Source organism: Tamandua tetradactyla, chromosome 3 (genome assembly GCF_023851605.1).
Source record: "Tamandua tetradactyla isolate mTamTet1 chromosome 3, mTamTet1.pri, whole genome shotgun sequence".
Lineage (NCBI taxonomy): Eukaryota > Metazoa > Chordata > Mammalia > Pilosa > Myrmecophagidae > Tamandua > Tamandua tetradactyla.
This window is the reverse complement of record NC_135329.1, coordinates 96,125,059-96,137,711: the sequence shown is the minus strand read 5'-3', so window position 1 is coordinate 96,137,711 and position 12,653 is coordinate 96,125,059. Positions and strand designations below refer to the sequence as shown.

Here is a 12,653-nt window from a genome sequence, read left to right as displayed (position 1 = left end):
TTAGCATATGGTTGTTCATAGTATCCTCTTATTACTTCTTTATTTCTGCAGGGTCAGTGTTTATGTCTCCACTTCTATTTCTGAATTTATTTATTCGCATCCTCTCTCTGCTCTTTTTTTTGGTCAACCATGCTAAGGGTCCATCGACTTTATTGATTTTCTCAAAGAACCAACTTCTGGTTTTGTTGATTTTCTTGATTGTTTTCATGTTCTCAATTTCACTTATTTCTGCTCTAATCTTTGTTATTTCTTTCTTTTTGTTTGCTTTGGGGTTAGTTTGCTATTTCTCTAGTACTTTCAAGTGAACAGTTAATTTCTCAATTTTTGCTCTTTCTTCTTTTTTGATATAGGCATTTAAGGCAATAAATTTCCCTATTAGCACTGTCTTTGCTGCATCCCATTAATTTTGATATGTTATATTTTCATTTTCATTTTCCTTGAGGTATTTACTGATTTCTCTTGTAATTTCTTCCTTGACCTACAGGGTGTTTAAGAGTATACTATTTAGTCTCCATATATTTACTATTTAGTCTCCATATATTTGTTGAATTTTCTGATCCCCTGCCTATTATTGATTTCCAGCTCATTCCTTTATGATATGAGAAAGTGTTTTGTATGATTTCAATCTTTTTAAATTTATTGAGACTTGCTTTGTGACCCAGCATATTGTCTATCCCTGAGAATAATCCATGAGTGCTTGAGAAAAATATGTATCCTGCTGTTATGGGGTGTAATGTTCTGTAAATGTTTGTTACATATAGTTCATTTATTTTATTATTCAAATTCTCTGTTTCTTTCGTCTATTTCTTTTTGCATTAGTTTAGGTAAATTTTATGTTTCTAGGAATTTGTCCATTTCATCTAGATTATCTGATTTGTGGGCATAAAATTGTTCATAGTATTCTCTTATTATAACGCTTTTAATTTCTTCAAGATCAGTAGTGATATCCCCATGTTAATTTCCAATTTTAGTTATTTGTATCTTGTCTCTTTTTTTCCTTCTCAGTGTAGCTAAAGGTTTGTTAATTTTATTCATCTGCTTAAAGAATGAACCTTTGTTTTCATTGATTCTTTCTATTGTTTTTCTACTATTTCATTTATTTTTGCTCTAATCTTTATTATTTCCTTTCTTCTACTAACTGTAGGCATTTACAGCTTTAAATTTCCTTTTGAGCACTGCTTTTGCTGCATCTCATAAATTTTGATATTTTGTGTTTCTTTCTTTTTTTTTTTTTATATGGGCAGGCACCGGGAATCAAACCTGGGTCCTTTGGCATGGCAGGCAAGCATTCTTGCCTGCTGAGCCACCATGGCCCACCCGTTATTTTGTGTTTTAATCTACATAAATCTCTCAGAATTTTCTGTTACCCCTTGTGATTTCTTTTTTGACCTATTGCTTGTCTAAGTTCTGTGTTAGCTGCCAGAATGTGATATACCAGAACTGGAACAGCCTATAAAAAGGGGAATTTAATAAGTTACAAATTTACAGTTCCAAGGAAGTGAAAGTGTCCAGATTAAAGCACCAACAAAGGTTACCTTCATTTAAGAAAGGCCAATGGGTCTGGAAAACCTCTGTCAGCTGGGAAGTCACGTACTGGCATCTGCTGGTTCCTTGCTTTCAGCCTCTGCTCCTGTGGAGGTTCCTCACTTTGCTTCTCTGGTGCTGGCCTTCATCTCTTGGCCTCCCTTGGCTCTCTCCAGGTTCTGGCTGAACATCTCATGGCAATGTCTGCTGGGCTCCAAGCATCTCCAAACATTTGTGTCTCTGTTCTTTGAAGCAACTGTTCTCCAAGTGTCTACATCTGCTCTGTGGGCTCTGAAGATTCTTTTGTTTCTCTAGGCCGTGTTTTCTCTCAGCTTTCTCCAAAATATTTCCTCTTCTTAAAAGACTTCAGTAAACTAATCAAGTCCCACCCAGAATGGGTGGAGTCACATCTCCATCTAATCAAAAGGTCACACCCACAATTGGGCACGCCGCATCTCCATGAAGATAATCTAATCAAACTTTCCACATACAGTATTGAATTAATATTAAAAGAAACAATGATCCACAAGATTGGATCAAAATTAAAATGTGGCTTTTTAGGGTACATAATACTTTCGAATCAGCACAAGGGTATATTGCTTAATTTCCACATATTTGTGAACTTCCCAGTTTTTTTTCTGTCATTGATTTGTAGCTTCATTCCATTGTGGTTAGAAAAGACATCTTACATGGTTTCAGTCTTTTAAAATTTGTTGAGACTTATTTTGTTTTCGAAGATGTTTTGTACAATCTCAATTTTTAAAAATTTAATTAGACTTATTTTGTGAATTAACATATGGTCTATCCTGGAGAATGATCCGTGCACAATTGAGAAGAATGTGTGTTCTGTATTGTTGGTTGAACTATCCTAGGTATGTCTGGTAGGTCTAGTCGGTTTATAGTATTGTTCAAGTCCTCCATTTCCTCACTGATATTCTGTCTAGATGTTTCCTCACACTATTACTATTGAATGGTAGGATATTGACTTAAAAGAGAACCATTGCTTATTTGCCAAGTGTCAGATACTGGGCAGGGGTTTGGGACACCGAGCTCATTAATATCACTAGTCCCCAATTACCGAGACTTCACTATGTGCCAGTTATTTGAAGCACATTATATGCAGTCACTCATTTGCTGCTCTCACCCATCCTATGAGATGGGCCCTGGTTTTCTTCTATGTCAAAGTTGAGGCCGTCAAGGCCCTGAGAGGTGACGTCACTCGCCTCTGGTGCGCTATGCCATATGCCGATTCAAGTGTCCTGAGATTAGAATGATCTCATTTGACATTTTCACGAAAGACGGATATACATAAAACTCTAGGCTATGTTGGTTAATTAAACTAGAAAACTTAAATGGTTTTAATTTTTGTCTAGTAAAAAGTACCCACTAACTGAGCGACTCTGGAGGACACCAATGTGTAATATCGTGTCCATAGGGGCGGTGCTGAAGGTAGCCGGTGTAGAGGGTTCTGGGTGTCTGTGTGAGGATAGATCCAAGAGAAAATGTTAGGAAATGGAGGTGGGGTGTGAAAGAAAGACGGGGGTAGGGAAAGGTACCTGCTAAAATGTATGGAATTTCTAATTTTCTCCCTGAAAAGACATGGTAAAAAAATAAATACCTAAAAATATATTTTTTAAGGGATAGAGCAGAGACTGAGATATAAGGGGTCTGCATATGGGGCCGTCTGGGGGTACAGCTGGAGGCAGCGTGCACTGGATGTTGGGGTAACATGCACAGAGCTGCTCACAATGGAGAAGCTGCTCCCGGCCGAGGTCGCACACTCTGCTGGGTTCAGATTTGCTGTTCTCAGGTCTGCTGCTGGGTCTCCGGTACCAGGTGGAAATGTAGATGGGGCGGGAGATTCGAGGACACAGTTTTACTGCCCTTTGGGTGCTGATCAGTGGGATCAGATAAAAGGGCTTTACTTTCCTATCTAGATTTCTTTATGCCTAGCCAAATCCTACCGTTCTTTTAAGTATTAACCCAAGTCCACGTGACCACTGAACCTTTTCAAGCCCATTTAGTTGCTCTGAGCTCCCCGCTTTGAGCTCCTGGAACACCTAATGATCCGGACACTTTGATTATTCCCCACCATGAGTTAGGGAGTTAGTGGAATGTCTGGCGGTTGGCCTCATCTTCTTATTTGGGTTTTAAGCTCAGACACTGTGTGCTCCTTGGAAATCCCTCATGGCATCTACCATAGTTTTGGAAAACAGATCACATGAGATGCCAAAAGTAAAGAAGTACCGTTCGGCTATTTCCAGTCTGTCTTCTTCTGGCAGGCCGCCAGCAATGGCAGGGACATCGGCAGGAAGCATAACTGCATTGAAGGAGTCACAGCTGTGGGGAAACCACACAAACAGCCAAGGATAAACGATCATGGTAGTGGTTTGGGTGTCTTTACGTGATCTCCCAAAGCGTTTTTATTTTACCACTGGGAGAAGTCTCTATCACTGTTTCCTTGGAGGTGAAAGCAGGGGTGGTGTGGGCCCCAGTAGAATGTAGCCAAATACGATATTTCCCAGAGTTTAGAAACATTGTAGCGCAGCATTTTTAACCTGGTAGCGTCAAAAAGTATATTATTTCTTGGAGAGGGGGATAGGTAGCTCATTTTTCATTCATATTTGTTTTCCCCCTTTTAATGCACTTCCTTAGTCATCCTATTCAACTTCACACCTTCCCTCCTTCCCCCATCCTTATGTATTATTTGGTATCAGAAGCTTAGAGCTTTACAAAAATAATTCCTGCATATTAGGGACATTAAAAGAATTGAGATGGGGGAATAAATGTATTATTATTTTAAAAATTGGCCCCAGATTTCTGTTTCAAGATGGTGGAACACACACTTACACTTTGTTTCAACTCCTTCCTTAGAAACCTTTCAGTTGATATTAAAGGAACAACAACAACAACATGGACCAGCAACAGCAAAGAGAAAGGACACCAGTGAATAAAAGCCTTGAGTAATCTTCTGGAAGCTGGAAAGAGCACTGTCCAGTGAAAAGGAGAGAAGAAAGAAAGTGCTTAGGAGGCCCCTAGCAGGGGCTGCAGCAGAGGGAGAAGGCAGCTGACCCCTTCACAGACTCCCGAGTGGCCCTAGACTGCAAGTAAGGGAGGAGGCTGGCATGGAAAACAGGGATTAATTGAAGGCTCCTCTGTGGGGGATATATGTCTTTGAGATCAGTCTCTTTTCCTTGCCTTGTTCTTGTGCAAAAGTGTACATGTTTGCTAAGTATAGAAGACTGGTTGAATAAAACTGTGATGCATAGTTTTCACAGCTATAAAAAAGAATGAGGGGGGTGCACAGGTGGTTCAGTGGTTAGAATGCCTGCCTTCCATGCGGGAGACCTGGGTTCGATTCCTGGACCATGCACCCTGCCCCTGCCCAAAAAAAATGTATGAGGGGGTGGGGCCACGGTGGCTCAACAGGCAGAGTTCTCACTTGCCATGCCAGAGATACAGGGTTCGATTCCCAGTGCCTGCCCATGCAAAAAAAAAAAAAAAAAAAAAATGAATAATAAATAAAATAAATTAAAAAAAGAATGAATATCTCCATGAACTGAAACAGAATCATTTTCAAGAGATATTATTAAGTGAAAAAGAAAAATGAAGAAGAGTATACATGATGAGTCACTTTTTGTATAAGAAAGAGGGGAAATAAAAAAACTCCACATAGGTTCTGCTTGGCATGACAAAGAGAAGCGCAGGAAGGATAAAATTGAAGACCAAGCTGCTTACGCACAAGGGTGGGGGGGAAGTGGGAGGAAGCGACACTTCTCTGAGTATACCTTGGGTGTAGTTTTGACTTTGGAAGGCACCATAATGTTCTACATATTCAAAAATAAAATCTGAATCAATAAGAAAGGGAAGGAAAACCATCCAAAACTGAAAGCAAACTAAAACAAATAATATTTCACATGAATTCCAGAATTACATTGAAGGGGAAAAAAATTAAGAGTAAATCAAGTGATGTATGAAATAGTATTTGACTATTGTGCTGGTTTGAATGGATGCATGTCCCCTAGAAAAGCCATGTTTTAATCAAAATCCCATTCCCTATTCAATACTGTTTGCTTGAAACTGTAATCAGATCATTGATTTAGTCAAGAGTGGTTGTTAAAGTGGATTAAGTGACAACATGTCTCCACCCATTTGGGTGGGCCTTGATAGGTTTCTGGAGTCCTATAAAAGGAGGAAACATTTTGGAGAATAAGAGATTCAGAGGGAGCAGAGAATGCTGCAGCACCACGAAGCAGAGAGTCCACCAACCATTGACCTTTGGAGATGAAGAAGGAAAACGCCTCCCGGAAGCTTCATGAAACAGGAAGCCAGGAGAGAAGCTAGCAGATGATGCTGTGTTCACCATGTGCCCTTCCAGATGAGACAGAAACCCTGACTGTGTTCGCCATGTGCCTTCTCACTTGAGAGAGAAACCCTGAATGTCATTGGCCTTCTTGAACCAAGGTATCTTTCCCTGGATGGCTGCCTTAGATTGGACATTTCTATAGGCTTGTTTTAATTGGGACAATTTCTCAGCCTTAGAACTGTAAACTAGCAACTAATTAAATTCCCCTTTTAAAAGCCATTCCATTTCTGGTATGCTGCATTCTGGCAGCTAGCAAACTAGAATAACTATTTAGCCACAGTCTTGGGTGGGGGTAAGGGAAGAATTGCACACAAATCCTGCACTCTATTATGCTTGTTTATGGTAGTGGCTATGAGTGAAGCAATTTGGAAACTATTTTAGATGGATTATAGAATTGAGCAAGTTTTGAGCATTGTATCAGGAGGCAGGTTCTCATAGTGGAAGAAGGGCCATCCGACTGTGGAGTGGGGGAAGATAGGTGATAAACCTTTGTGGGTGGCCTGGAATTGGATGCATTAATGTGAATTCATGGTTTCTAAAATATGTATCCGTAATGTACACATACATGCGCACGTGTTCACATGCACATATCTATATATGTGTAAGCATGTGTGTACCTGTTTGTATATGCACGCTTGCATATATGCATATACATGAATATATTTCCTGGCTTTGTCTGCTGAAAAGGCCAAGAAACAGAGACACTCTATTGCACCTAGAGGCCAGAACTCGGTCTTTAATGCTGTTCCCCACTCAAAGGAACCCTGGCTCCCTTGCAAAGGCTGACTCTAGGGCTGGGGCAGGGCAGACAGAAGATAAGCTTGGAACAGTTTTATTTTGGGCCATCAAGGGAGGAAGTGCTCAGAAATGAAGGGGGTGTATCACAGCACAGGGTGTGGTTTGAGGAGCGTGGGGTGGGAATCCGAGGCCTAGGCCTGTTGATGAGAGACCCTCAGCATCTTCATCCTTAAAAGGGGAAGATGTGCAAATGGGTGATGGCTTTGGTTCCCAAATCCTTGGCTGCCACTTGAGAGTTTGCCCTGCGCTCTGAGAAAGGCACCTACAGATGGGTCAGAAAGATCTGAGAAGGCAGGACCAATGCTGCATCACCTGGAGAGCCTATTGCCCCAGGTTAATCTTTTTTACTGACTTTATGACAAAGAATGAGGTTTCTAAAGGAAAGTCCCACCAATACTTGTGAACACACATGATTGGGGGGCCCTGCTGAGAAAAGAGATGGAGAAGTTGAATGGCTTGACCCCTGGCCAGAGACCAGGCTGGTCTGGGAAGATGGGATGGCAGAAACCGAGTCAAGGTAGTGGGTTTTTCAAGAAACAAAATTCATCCAATTAAAAAATTCCGGTACTGTGCTCCTCTTATCTTTTTGTGCATGTATTAACATGTTCTTTTTAAAATAAAAGACTGGTGCCAGTAGATGGTGTGTTTTTGTTTTTAAACGTCAATACTGGGCAAAATAAAACTCTGACAACTGTATAGCCAGTTCCCAGAACTATTTTGTATATTCCACTTGTCTCTAAAATCTGAAAGTCTGGGAACTACTGGATTAGATAATTTCTGCACTTCTTTTGACTCTCAGATTTTATGGAAGCCCATGGAGATGGAAAAAATTCTCTGAATTTATTAAAGAATAAAGAAAACCAAGTGAATATTTCAATTTTCGTGAGTACAAAAATGACTTGGAATAAATAAGCACCGAATAACTACATCACGTGGTTTAATAACAAACAGGTAACTCTCAGGAGCAGAAGACAGAAAGAGACATAACTCATAAGTAATCAGAGGTAATTTACTCAAAATGAGGGCAAAGTAGAAATCTCATTAGTGGATTTGGAAGGCCTTAAATGGAATGGTAGAGTAACTACCATTTTAATTTTGTAACTGTTTCTGGAAAGAAAAAGAAAGTATGACCTAGAATCTTATGTCTAGTGGAAATCTATAAGGAAATCTGTCAGGAAATTAAGAATCCTATTTTGGTTGTATAATCCGTTATGCAATTGCCATTTATTTTGAAACAAACTGGCCTAAGAGAGCCCTCAGGAACAGAAGCTAAAAGTAACAATTCATGGAGAGTGTTCTTTAATTCCTGTAACATTCATGTTTAATTCATGTTCAATTCAAGTGCAAGGTAACAGCAGGCTGACTGCAGACTCAAAGAACAGCCTTGGGAGGCCTTTCCAAGGACATTGCTTTGGAAACATTTTTTTTTAAGGGTGTTTTTTCCTAATTCTTGAGATCTGGGCCTGCTGGCAGCTAGTGGACCCAGGCAGGCTTTGCTTCTCACCATTTCTCATTTTGCTGATTCAGTCTCCTAACAGTACCTAAAATTCACCTCTGTTGAGCTTTTGATTGCATGGGTCAATTTAGGGGCTCATAAGCCACAGCAAAGGGGCCATCTGTCAGGTGGTGGTGCACCATCGCCCCCTGGTGGCAACAAAGTGACTGCAAGGAGGGGAAGGAGATTACTGAGTGTGTAAGATGCTAGATGCTTCCCATACATCGTTTTACTTTAATCGCACAACTACCCAGTGAGGGCGCTAGCATCACCCCTGTTTCACAGACGCAGAAGTGATTGCTCAAAAGTTTTTGGTAATAAGTAACCTGCCAAGGTCCCTGAGCTGGTGGCACAGCTAGTGAGGAATGGAGACAGGTTACTCTGATTCCAAAGCTTCTGTCCTTTCTATAGTGCCACTCTTCCCACCCACCCCCCACCCCACACCCAGTTCTGGGGAATTCAGATTTTAGAAATATGCTAAGACAAAGAACACAAAGAGGCAGAGTCTGTTTTGGGATGGTAACGGGATGTGGTAGATGAGGGATGGTGAACTAAGAATAAAGGAACTAATATTTTTGAGCTGTGTCCCAAAGGAACTAGCATTTTTTCGCACATCCTGTGCTGGGTGCTTTTCATTTACCTCATTTTAATCTCTTGCGCAAAGGACATTAGTAGAGAAGAACTAAGAAAACACAGCAAAAGGGATACTGTATAGAGAAGCATCCAGAAATAAGCCTGGGTTTTGATTAATTGGGGGAAGAGCTTTTCCTGCTTGCAAAGAAGGAAGAAATAAAGTGTTACAGAGTCATAAACTTGACTCCAACTGTCTCTGCAAATACCCCGGGTGGATCATGGGTAGGGTGGAGGTGGGGTAGATGGATGGTATCTATGTGGTAGCTTTCCTCCTCATACTAAAATTTAAATGTCAAGGCTGAGAGGGGTCATTGCAACAGATCCAATCCCCTTGTTTTATGGATGAGAGGACTGGGCCCATGAGGGTTATGGAGGAGTGTGCCCAAGGTCACACTGCTCCTGGAGGCTGTGTGGAGTCTTGGTGGGTGGGTGGGGAGTGTGTGGACTTGGGAACTTGGGATTCTGAGCCTGAGGATCCACAATATACCAGTGGTGGGTGGTGGGGTGGAGGTGGAAGTGGGTTGATAAAGGTTCTGAATGCTGTTTTTTGGAGGCAGAGCTCAGGTCTCCTGATGACCCTCCAGGCCATGACAAGTGTGGTGGGCTAAATTATGTGCCCCAGTTTAGACATCTTGGTCTTGATCTGCATTCCCATGGAGTCATAAACTTGACTCCTGGAAGGTGGTATATAGTCCTCTTGAAGGTGGTATTTTACTTCATATGTGGCCTCACTGAAACAGGGAGGGCCTTAATCCCAATTACTGGAGGTCCCTATGGGCAGGATAAATTCAGACACAGTGAGAGAGAGTCACAGGGAGGAGTCCGAAGCTGGAAGTCAACAGAACCCAGAAGAGAAAGGAGAGAACATGGCCATGTGATGCAAGGGAGGGATACAAGCCAAGGAACCCCAAGAATTGCCAGCAGCTAGCCCAGATTGTTACAGACCATGGGGAGAGAGCTTTGGCTTGCTGATACCTCAATTTTGGACTTCTCCTAGCCTCAAAACTGTGAGCCAATAGATTCCTGTTGTTTAAGTCAACCCATTGTGTGGTACTTGTCATAGCAGCCTAGATTAAGATAATGGGGTTCTGTCCAACTTGGGGTGGGCTGCATTCCAGATCAAAGGAGCCGGACAAAAGGTGACAGCTAATGATTAATATTTTGGGAAATCAGTCACATTTGGTCACCAATAACTCTTTCTACTATATAAAAGCAAGGGGTCCAAAAAGCAAACTCAAGGGCCCCAAGTGGGTAATTAGCTGAGCAGAGTGCTAAAAAGAAAGCATCAGGCTATGTTTTGATATCTTAAGGCTTTAATGATATAAACAGGCAAATTAGCAAAAATGCTGTTACCATAACTTTCTTCTTTCTTTGGTCCACCAGTATTCTCATTTACCTGTTCTAGGTTGTGTCTGTGCCTGAGCTAGTCACGGAAACTCACAGTTAATCTCTGATTGTGGTATGAGAGAGACGTGGATCCTTAGGAATTGGATATGGGGTGTGTAGACGGCTAATCTGTGAGATTGGGGGAAACAGCTGGGTTTTAAAAATGGAATATTTCCACTGAATTATGTGTGTTGGCTGTCAACTTTTACAGAAGAACCGCCAATTAGCCACCTATGACATTTTCAAAGTTTACAACAATTAAAATAAATTCAAAATATGAAAATCAGTGCTCCATCATCCTATTTCTCAGAGAAGTAAACTTTCCTCATGCATTAAAAATACAATTTGAGAGGTATTATCAAGATGGTGACTTAGTGAGGTGTGGGATTTAGTTCGTCCTCCAGAGCAGCTAGTAAATAGCCAGGAACAGTACAGAGCAACTGCTGGGGCCACATCAGTGACCGGACACACAGCGTACCCCAGTCTGGACCAGCTGAACCAGCTGCGAGGCCCCCGCAGAACCGTGAGTTCCCAGCGCCCCTCCCCCACAGGCTGCATCCCAGAGGGGAAAGGGAAGGGACTTTACTAGCAGCAGAGGCTGAGCCCAACCAAACGCCAATTGTGGAATTAATTAACAAATTCTGACTGCTAAAAATAGGCCCTCAGCTCAGCTGCACCTCGAGTGAAAGTGGAGGTTGCTGGCTTTTGGCCCGGTGCAGAAGTTGCAGGGCTGACAGAAAAAAGAAAAAAACAAAAAAAGAGAGTTTTTTTTTTTTAATTTGAAAAGGTCTGGGCCCTGAAGGAAAGGAGGGGGTACATAGGACCTGGAGATACACAGAGCAATGTACCAACTTAAGTTCCTGATTGGCTCCTCCCGAGGAGCAGAGGTCCTGCTCTGAAAAGGATTTTTCTCTTACTTTTTTGTGGCTGTTTCTACAGCTTGACTACTCTTTTGATGCAGCTGTAAGGCTTCTCAGGTAACAACTGACCCAGGCAAGGGCAGAATTGAGAGCTTGTCTGCAGACTTGTCTGATATTTTGTACCTTCCTGGGGAGAGGGGTGGAGCCCAGCTCCGGTGGATTCCCTCCCTCAAGGAATTCAGACCCGAGGGTCTGGAAAAGTAAAGGGATGAAAGCCAGCCTACCACCTCTCCTCTGTCTCCACCACGCCCCCAGCAGGGAGAGTCTGCTGAAGTTAAAGGTACCGCATCACCTTATACTGCTGGGACCCACAGGCAGAAAAGTGCCACATACAGGGCAGGATAGGAAAAGCGCAGAGTCCAGAGGCTTCATAGGAAAGTCTGTCAACCTGCTGAGTCTCACCCTCAGGGAAAACTGACACAGGTGACTCTTTCCTCCTGAGAGGAGGCCAGTTTGGCTTAGGAAAATCTGGCTGGGGCCTATAATACCTAAGCAGACCCTTCTAAGGGAAAAATTAAAAGGCACCTTACAGGCAGAGCAAGAAACAAGAAAACAAGAACTGAAAAATTCTCCTCTGTTAAACAAAACCTAAGCCAGAGGTCTAGAATAAGCTGAAATGAATGTCAAAGAACAGATAGACAACAAATTCATCCAGCAAGAAAACCCTAGGTAAAAGAACTGAAAACAATCTCCAGAATAAACTAATTAAGATAATGAAATGCCTAGACCAGCCAAAAAATAACGAATCATACTAGGAAAATTGAAGATATGGCCCAGTCAAAGGAAGAAACCAACAATTCAAATGAGATACAGGAGTTGTAACAATTAATTCAGAATGTTTGAATAGACATGGGAAACCTCATAAAACATCAAATCAATGAATTGAGGGAGGATATAAGAAGGCAATGAATGAACAAAAGGAAGAAATCGAAAGTCTGAAAAAACAAATCACAGAACTTATGGGAATGAAAGGCACAGTAGAAGAGATGGAAAAAAAAACAATGGGAATCTACAATGTTAGATTTCAAGAGGCAGAAGATAGGATTAGTGAACTGGAGGATGGGACATCTGAAATCTGACAAGCAAAAGAAAAAATAGGGGAAGAATGGAAATATATGAGCAGGGACTCAGGGAATTGAATGACAACACGAAGCACACGAATGTAAGTGTTGTGGGTGCCCCCGAAGGAGAAGAGAAGGAGGAGAAAAACTAATGGAGGAATTTATCACTGAAAATTTCCCAACTCTTATGAAAGATTTAAAATTACAGACCCAGGAAGTGCAACATAACCCAAACAGAATAGATCCAAATAGACATACTCCAAGACCCTTACTAATCAGAATGTCAGATGTCAAAGAGAAAGAGAGAATTTTGAAAGCAGCAAGAGAAAAGCAATCCACCACATACAAAGCAAGCCCAATAAGACTATGCATAGATTTCTCAGCAGAAACCATGGAGATGAGAAGATCATGGTATGATATACTTAAGTTACTAAAAGAGAAAAACTGCCAATCAAGAATTCTATATCCAG

The 12,653-nt window shown here is 41.6% G+C and overlaps 1 protein-coding gene across 7 annotated transcripts in view; it reads right to left on the bottom strand.

The window, feature by feature from the left end:
• The window catches only part of CFAP221 (cilia and flagella associated protein 221), a 159,474-nt gene that overhangs the window by 26,154 nt on the left and 120,667 nt on the right, over positions 1-12,653 (bottom strand). For 6 of the 7 annotated variants that reach the window (XM_077153566.1, XM_077153570.1, XM_077153567.1 and 3 more), the window contains exon 22: positions 3,772-3,864. The exons of the other annotated variant lie outside the window; for it this stretch is intronic. In XM_077153566.1, the coding sequence (XP_077009681.1) occupies positions 3,772-3,864 (93 nt within the window). The remainder of the gene's footprint in view (positions 1-3,771; positions 3,865-12,653) is intronic. 7 annotated transcript variants of the gene reach the window in all.